At 44.7% G+C, this 8,608-nt stretch overlaps 1 protein-coding gene across 1 annotated transcript; it reads left to right on the forward strand.

Moving 5' to 3' along the window:
* Positions 1-455: 455 nt before the first annotated feature.
* Positions 456-1,534, forward strand: OR10Q1 (olfactory receptor family 10 subfamily Q member 1). The gene has a single exon (XM_010952366.2). It carries the CDS (start codon positions 456-458, stop codon positions 1,413-1,415), a length of 960 nt encoding a protein of 319 aa, XP_010950668.2. The 3' UTR covers positions 1,416-1,534.
* Positions 1,535-8,608: the final 7,074 nt, after the last annotated feature.

Genomic DNA, 8,608 nt, shown 5'->3' on the forward strand with positions numbered 1-8,608 from the left:
TTATATGCAAATACTATCCTATCTTATGAAAAGGACTTGAGCATTCATGGATTTTGGTATCCATGGAGGTCCCGGAAGCAATCCCCTGCAGATACCAAAGTACTACTGTATACAACTCTTTAGTTAATTAAACACAAGCAAAGATTTCGCCTTTGTCAATTGGATTTTTAAAACCAGAGTAAAAATTAGAAACATTTGTCCAAGAACATCTATATGTCTCTGTCACCAAAAACGTCAACAGATTAGTATCTATCCCATTCGTGAAGATTTCCAAAGAAAAAACACCCCATACCTTCTATTGTGAATTCATCCCCAAGCACTGAGATTGGAAACTGGATTCTAAACAGCTCATTCCAAATCTAAAATCAAATTTTAATACCTGATTCTACCCAGGCAGTTAAGTAACTCCTTAAAAGGAAGGCTCAGCATTTTTCTGCTCTTCTTCTGCAGGAGGTATGTTTGCTTGGAGCCCTGACGTCAACCAGTCCGGCCCCACCGAGTTTGTGTTCCGAGTCTTCACCACTGTCCCTGAACTCCAGGCCCTCCTGTTCCTCCTCTTCCTCCTCCTCTACCTCATGATCCTTTGCGGCAACACCGCCATCATCTGGGCGGTGCGCGCACACAGCTCCCTCCGCACCCCCATGTACTTCTTCCTGTCCAATCTGTCCTTCCTGGAAATCTGCTACACCTCTGTGGTGGTGCCTTTGATGCTGTCCAACATTTTGGGGGCCCAGAAGCCCATACCCCTGGCTGGCTGTGGGGCCCAAATGTTCTTTTTCGTCACCCTTGGCAGCACTGACTGCTTCCTCCTGGCAGTCATGGCGTACGACCGCTACGTGGCCATCCGCCACCCTCTGCACTACGCTCTCATCATGACCCAGAAGCTGTGCGTCCAGATGGTGGTCTGCGCCCTGGGCCTCGCCCTCTTCCTGAGCCTGCAGCTCACATCCTTAATCTTCACCCTGCCCTTCTGCGGGCACCGCCGGGAAATCAACCACTTCCTCTGCGACGTGCCTCCGGTCCTAAGGCTGGCCTGCGCTGACACCCGCGTGCACCAGGCCGTCCTCTACGTGGTGGGCATCCTCGTGCTGACCGTCCCCTTCCTGCTTATCTGTGTCTCCTACGTGTTCATCACCTCCGCCATCCTGTGCATCCGCTCTGCGGAGGGCCGCCGCCGGGCCTTCTCCACCTGCTCCTCGCACCTCGCCGTGGTCCTGCTGCAGTACGGCTGTTGCAGCCTGGTCTACCTGCGTCCGCGGTCCAGCACGTCAGAGGATGAGGACCGCCAGATCGCCCTGGTCTACACCTTCGTCACCCCGTTACTCAACCCCCTGATTTACACTCTGCGGAACAAGGATGTCAAAGGTGCTCTGAGGAGTGCCATCATCAGTAAAGCAGCCTCTGACACCAGTTGAAGGCTTAGGGGACCAGGTTGGGTGTCTGTCACTTGCCAGCATAATGACAAACAGAATGTTATAATACTTAGTTTCCCACACTTTGCCGTTGACAAGTCTTTTTTTTTTTTTTTTTTTTTTTTTTTGCCATATACGCTCTAAGTCCACAATCCGTCCTCATTCTTCTAAAGTGCTTTAAATTAACATTTGAAAATTTGGACAAAACTTTCAATGTAGGAGCTCTAGGCTACTAGTCCTACTTTACAGATCAAAACTCATCCACAGCAATTTCTCTATCGCGAACCCCTCAAAACAAAGTGTGAATAAAGGTTGATACCTTAGACCTTTAGACATCCTGCCTCCCGAGGAGACAATGATATCAATTTATCACATGAAATATACCTTAAGTAAGGACTATGCATATAAACATGTATCTTACTCAGAGAACTGCATTTTATTATTATTTTAGATATGAACACATGGCAAACAATAGCTTATTTGATGCATCAGTTTCCTTCCTTCCATCCATCCTACCTGGTCGCCTGCTATGCCAAGGCGTGGTCCAGAATTAGCATTCATTAACTAAGCACTTACTATGTACCACTTACGCTAGAGTGTGGAAAACTGCATCCGGATGATGCCACCACTGCTGGCATGTGCTATCTGTCCTGATGGCTTTCAGGTAGACTTTGCTGTTCCTCTTTCCTCGCCTCTTCCTGTCTTCATAGTGGCTGCTATTCACAGATCCACCCAGAAGGCGGCACCACTGCTCCTCCCACCTCAGCCATGTCCAGCTACCCCATGCGCCCCAACTACAGAAAAACACTCAAGTAGAATCAGGTCCCTCTCCAGTATTCACAGCTGACTCCATGCTGCTCAACCTTGTCTTTTACACCTTGAGGAACCATGGTGAAGATGACTCCCAGGAGCATCCTTGACTGAAATGATTTCTCCTAGAACAGCTATAAGGCAAGGGACTGGACCCAGCCTCTAAAACTGATTTTGTTTAGCAATTGCAGAAAGAAAGTGTTGACTAAAACAAATAGACTGCCAGTTATTTTTCCAGCAAAAATGGATTTATTCACAATCAGCAAAGAATTGCAATTTGGGGTCTGCAACCATGGTGAATCCCGTCCAAGTCCCCACAGCACAAGGAGAGGAAAACACTCTTAAAGAGTGGGAAAGGAATCGGTAGGACTATAGTCAACAAAGAGTCCATTGGAGAAAGCCGGAGTCCAAAGTACAGTGGCTTTTTATTGGCTGACGTGTGACAGTCCCTCGCTGGCTGAACTCTTACCAAGCAAGAAGAGGAAGTCTTTTTTCTTCCTGTTGGGCTCTATCTTTGTAAGGCTCGAGAGCTCCCCCTTCTGGCCTCTTGACTCTTTTAGTTGAGGGTTTCTGTTCATTAACAAGAATGAGAGTGCCTGCAATAGACATTAAACCTAATCTAAGAAATCGGTATAATCCTGCATTTTTTATGACTAAGTATACCAAAGGCATAGAAAAGTTTCCATTCTTTAATTCAATAATTATTATTCTAAAATTGTAACTTCAAATAATTAACAGAGTCAAACAGAACTGAAATATAAGGCTTGTTTCTTACATTTATAAAATAAAAAATTATCAAAATGCAATTTCAAATATTGTATACATAAATACAGTATACTTTATAAGGAGCGCTTACTATAAGTGAAAAAACAAGGTACAAACTTTTACTTACAATAGGAACTAAATTTTGTAAAAACACATATGAATAATAATGAATAGAAATGCTCCAAAAGACACTTGTTCTCTGTGATTTGTAGAATTACTGATAATTTTTTCTTCTTTATTCACTTATGCATTTTTCATGATTTTTAATATAAGGTTGTGTTACTCTTATAATTGGGGAAATGATCCGTTCTAAGTGGATTCTGAGGCTCATGTAGATTTATTTGGCAAGTAAACTTCCCATCCTCACAGCACAATCCCCCTCCACTTTTTTATATTTTTCCTAGATTAACACTTTCTGTTTTGGTTACTTCTTTTTCTCTTCAAAACTGCTTTTGATGCTTAAAACTTTTAAGCTGATTTCACATGGGGATAAGGAAAACTAAAAAGTGTTATTTATTCCAGGAACAGCCTTGGATTTGACAATATATTGGAAATGCCTTTGCTTCCCACTAAATGTTGGAGAAGAGAACCAGGACTCTCTGGTTGGCAGGCTGCTTGTGAACATATCCAGTCCGAGTCACATCAGAACATGACGAATCAATTAAATGTACACACTGTGCTAGGCGTTGTCTGGAATGCCGACCAAAGAAATTCATGCCTGAATTCCTCACCTCCTTTCATTTTCATTCAATGTCACAGCGATACAACAAATATGTAAAGGGCATAAAGCAAAGCCTAAGGAATGTTTCATTAACAAACCTGGAGCAGATAAAATGCATTTAGAGGCTCAGAAGTTTCTTCCAAGTCCCTCTCTTTAGATAGAGCTAATTTAAGGTTCTGTCCTCCACAAGTTCACAGCACAGTAGGGAAAACAGGCATCCTATTCTTGAAATCTCAAACCAGGGTAATTCGGAACTCTGGAGGAACGGCTGTAATGAGTGATTACAACCACTACAACCTAACAGGTCAGGGCAACTAGGAATTCCTGCCCCTCAGGGGAAAAGTTCCAGGTTCCACAGAAAACAACCTAAATCAGCCACAGTCTGAGCCATGAATGAGGGGCTCTGATGAACGCTGGCGGAGGGAGATGGAGAATAGCCATCAGAGCCTCAGCTCCAGCTCCAGACATGAGGACTGAGGCTTTTTTTTTTTTTTTTGCTAACATTCTTGCTTTAGTTTTCCAGGTCAAGATGGGCCACCGCCCTGCAGGGGTCTCAACACGGATGATACTGCCCCCAAGTGGACAAAAATTAGAGCTTCAGGAGTGAAAAAGAATCTTGGACCTCTTAATGGTTTGTGCCTTTCCAAAGTTCAACCCTGTCTGATAAAACCTTGTTTCATAGTATTTAATTCAGTGGGAGGTGGAGAGGATTGAGAATAAAAGATCTATGAAGGCTTCTTAAGGAGATGCCTGGGCAGCGATGAATAAAGGACGGGGGAACACTGCTCTAGACTGACTGGACCTGCACTTCCCTTCTCAGAGTATTTTCATTCTCCTGCAAAAAGCATACCACAGAACCTGGAGATGATGAGAGGGCATGAGTAGATAGGAAAAGCACAAGAGGTGGGCTGTTCCAGACACAGACCTCATTTTACCTCCTTCTTTCTAATGACCTGGTTCACCTCCCGAACTCCGCTACCTCTTTCCAAGCTCTCTCAGCTGGCTGACATCCACATGAAACCTACATGCCAAGCCTGCCCAAGTAATATTTCCTGCCTCTTCTGGACTCAGATAAACAGTCTTATTATGGAATATGGTTCCTGACTTCCTGTGTGGCCACCAAGGGGCCAGATGATGCAACCTGGAAGTTCAAGAGAGTCAAGTCCCCATGGGACGAACCTTGGCTGATGGGAAGAAAAAGAGGAAAAGGAACAGGACATAGAAGCGTCCCCTTCTCCTCTCCCTGGACTGATCCTAGCTATGAGTTCTCCCTGCAGAGGAGCCCAACGTGCTGGGTGAATACATCTGATGAATAAGCTTCTCTGGCTCTTCCATCTTGTGAACAATCACCCTTGCAGTCATGCATTTCATTGCATTGTTTTGCATCTAGCCTTGCCTCTGTTCCCTCTCTGGTCCTCCTCCTTACATCCCAGGGATTTTATCTTCCAAATAAAATGTCAAGATGAATTCTTGCTTCAGGCTTTGCTTTTGACAGTAGTTATCTTAGTCCCTTCAGGCTGCTGTACAAAATGCTATAAACCGTGTGTCTTATAAACAACAGAAATTTAATTCTTAGAGTTCTGGAGGCTAGAAGTCCAAGATCAGGGCACCAGCAGTTTCAGTGTCTGCTTTCTGGTTCATAAATGGTCATCTTCTCACCGTGTTTTCACATAGCAGAAGGGGCAAGGGAGCTCTTTCCAGCCACATTTATAAGGGTATCAGTCCCATTCATGAGGGCTCTGTCCCCGTGACCCAACCACCTCCCAAGAGCCTACTTCCCCTTGCCATTATCTGACAGTCAGGTTTCAACATACGAATTTTAGGAGGACACAAACATTCAGACCGTAACAGTAGTAAGCAAAAGAAGAAAATCGTGGACAAGTTGTAGAAACAAGGAGTCTGGTTCCACCCACAGTTCTTTCCTAGCTGTGGCCAGATAGATAGATAGATAGATAGATAGATAGATAGATAGATAGATAAAATAACTTGCCTTTTCTTTCTTCTCCATTATCCAGTTATTTTAAATATTAGTCATGAATATCTATTCAGTTAGTCCATAGGTTAAGTTGTTTCCTGTTGAGGAGGGGGTGAGTATTCTTGGTTTGGGTGAGAAATAACTGCACTGTATTATGAGGCACATGCAATCATTAGAAGAAGAAGTCTATTAATTTTGGTTGTATCTCTAGCTATAGCCTCCCATTCTCCTGCCCATTTCAGGGTCTGTTTTTCTAGCCTTCCCTGTGTATCTGTGAACCACTCAATATCATTTCAATATGTTTCTTTTCAATATTAATAATGCAGATTTTATTTTTTTAATTTGCAGCTAAGAGTCTTGAGTGCTGAGTTACTGGGTCCCCAGATTCCCTTCCAACTCTGACAGTCACTCAAGTGACACAGACGTGAATAGAAGAGTAGTCTAGCCTCTTCTTCTATAGATGGCATCTCCTTGGAGTCATAAACCCTAGTGCAGGAATTAAACTCAATTCTCAAGGTATTTACTGAGTGTTTTCCCTTGACTGGGCACTAGAGAGGAAACAGAGAAGGAACTCTCAAAATGCTTACCATCTCACTGGGAGCATAAGACACACAGCGAACAATTCACTTGCTACAAAGAGCAATAACCAACTAAGTTACAAACAAGAAATCACTGATAAGAGGTCCCTGAAAACAAGCAAACCAACAAAAACAACAAAAAAGCAGGGCATCTATTCCCCATTTACCTCATTGAGACTGAGATGTGAAAACAACTGTCTGTCTTTAGGGAAACACTCCAGGGATATTATCCTTAAAGACCTAGAAGGAGCTTAATGTCCCATGTGAGCCCAGCACCAGGACTCTATTAACTCTGGTGCTTAGGAAAAGAATCTCATTCTGAAAAATTACATAAGACCTGCTCTCAGTCTCCCCCCTGCAACCCCATCAAGAACAAGTTAAGCTACTGGGTCTAGATTCCAGTGACTTCCTGAGATCCGTCTTTCAGAGGTGAGGCTTTTCGGAACTTAGCACTGCTCTTACCTAGCTCGGCAGGCCCTCAGGGACTCAGGGCTATTTATGCTGGACTGATGGTGGGCGGGAGAGGTGGGACAGGGAGGCGAGACTGGAGATTGTCGCTCAAAACTACACACTTCCTCCTGCTAGTTAAGCACAAACCAGCCCAGCGCCTAGTGACCACAGGACCCTCTAAGGCCAGGTGGTACCTTGCCCTAAAGTTAGATTTGGATGCCTGCCGGTTCTTTATCTCATTTTAATTTTGTTTTTCATCTCACTTCTGCATATAAGTTTCTCTCCCTCCCTAAGCCAACCTTCTAAGGAGCAAAGAAACCTCAGAGCCACTGCTCCAGTCTCCACTGCCCTTCAGTTTTCCAGAATCCCAGGGGTGGAGATTTTTTTTTTTTTTTCCTTCTTCATGGAAACAAAAAGCTGCCTGGGGACTATGCTGTCTCTAATCTTTGATGGACACGTGATTTGAAGATAAGAAGACAAGAGAGAGAAAATGAGAGGGAGACGACAGGAGGAGAGCAGAAGGACAAAGATCAACACCTCTTGGCTCTCAAGCCAATTTCCTTTCCAATTAATCACAAGGAAAACCCCACTCAGTCCAGTCCCCCTTCCCTGCCTTTGGGTAACACTTTGCGAGGTCCCTATAGTTTTCTGGTCACCATCAGTTTTAAAAAAAACTTTAATTTTAGTACTCCAGGTTTTCAAAAGCCCAGCCCAATTTAAAACTTCAATTTCACATCCTAAAAACGTGTGTCTTCCCTCCTGGGCTCAGCCTGATGTGCAGCTCGGGGCTGTGTAGCTGGAAGCGATAAGAATGAAGAACGGGAGTGAGAAAAGGGCAAAGTCTTCAAGTCTGCTGCCAGGGAATACTAGCAGTTGGGGAGTTGTGTGTGGCAGGCACGCTCTGTCATGAGAACATGTGGGATTCTACAGAGGTATTCTCAGGGACTGCCCCCTGACAAGGGCAATGAAGTTTCTCCCTGATCTCTTTCTGACCCCTCTTTCATAAGAGAGCCACTCCATGACCTCATACTGCTGTAGCTTCCTACCCCAGCAGGTTCCTTCTTGGCAGGAGTCCCACCAAGGTGGCTTGAGCTCAAGGACTTCCTGCAGCATTCACTTGGCCTCTGGGTGACTCACTTGCTCATGTTGTGCCACGTGTGAGGACGCAGGATTGCCCCACCACGCCTTCCCCTCTGCCTCCCGCCATGCCATAGTGGGCTGATCCAGTGGCCTCCCAGCTTTAGAAGGGGAGGCTGACACAAGCCTTTAGGTTCTTATGTGCCCCCTCAACTTTCTCCATTCCCCTCAAATCTAGCCAGGAATGAAGTAGAATTCTGGGCTTAGGTTTTATACACATTCCCCAAGAGCAGTTCTGTTGGAGTCCCCCCCCCAACTTGAGTGGGAAGGAGCACCCACACAGCAGTATATTCTGTGAGCACCCCAACCCTCAGGGGTCCCTACTTCCCCAAACTCTTCACTTTCACGACTCTTCAGATTTCTGTTTTCTTAGATTTAAGGGGCGGAGGTGAATGGTGGGAAAGGTCTTGGGACCAATTAGTTTGTTTTTAAGCAATTCCTTCAGGGATACCTAGTGCCTTTGAAAATGGAATATACCTCACTTATTGTCCTCAATTTAGCACATTTAAACTACATTTGGAGCCAACTGTAAAAATCAATTTCAGAATCATGTTAGAGTTTAAAACATGTTCATTGAGAAATATCTATCCTGTCTCTGTCTTTTCTTCCTAAGGTATTCCCTGAGGCTCTGCTCTGCTGACACAGTTCCTTGTTAAGTAGTCTTTCTCTGCCCTTCGTTCCTCTTCAGCCCAGAGGGCGTGCCCTCCTCCCTGCGGTGGCCACAGTTGAGTGGGACCATATTGAGCTTTCTTGTGGGGAT

This window comes from Camelus bactrianus, chromosome 10, assembly GCF_048773025.1.
Source record: "Camelus bactrianus isolate YW-2024 breed Bactrian camel chromosome 10, ASM4877302v1, whole genome shotgun sequence".
Classification (NCBI taxonomy): Eukaryota; Metazoa; Chordata; class Mammalia; order Artiodactyla; family Camelidae; genus Camelus; species Camelus bactrianus.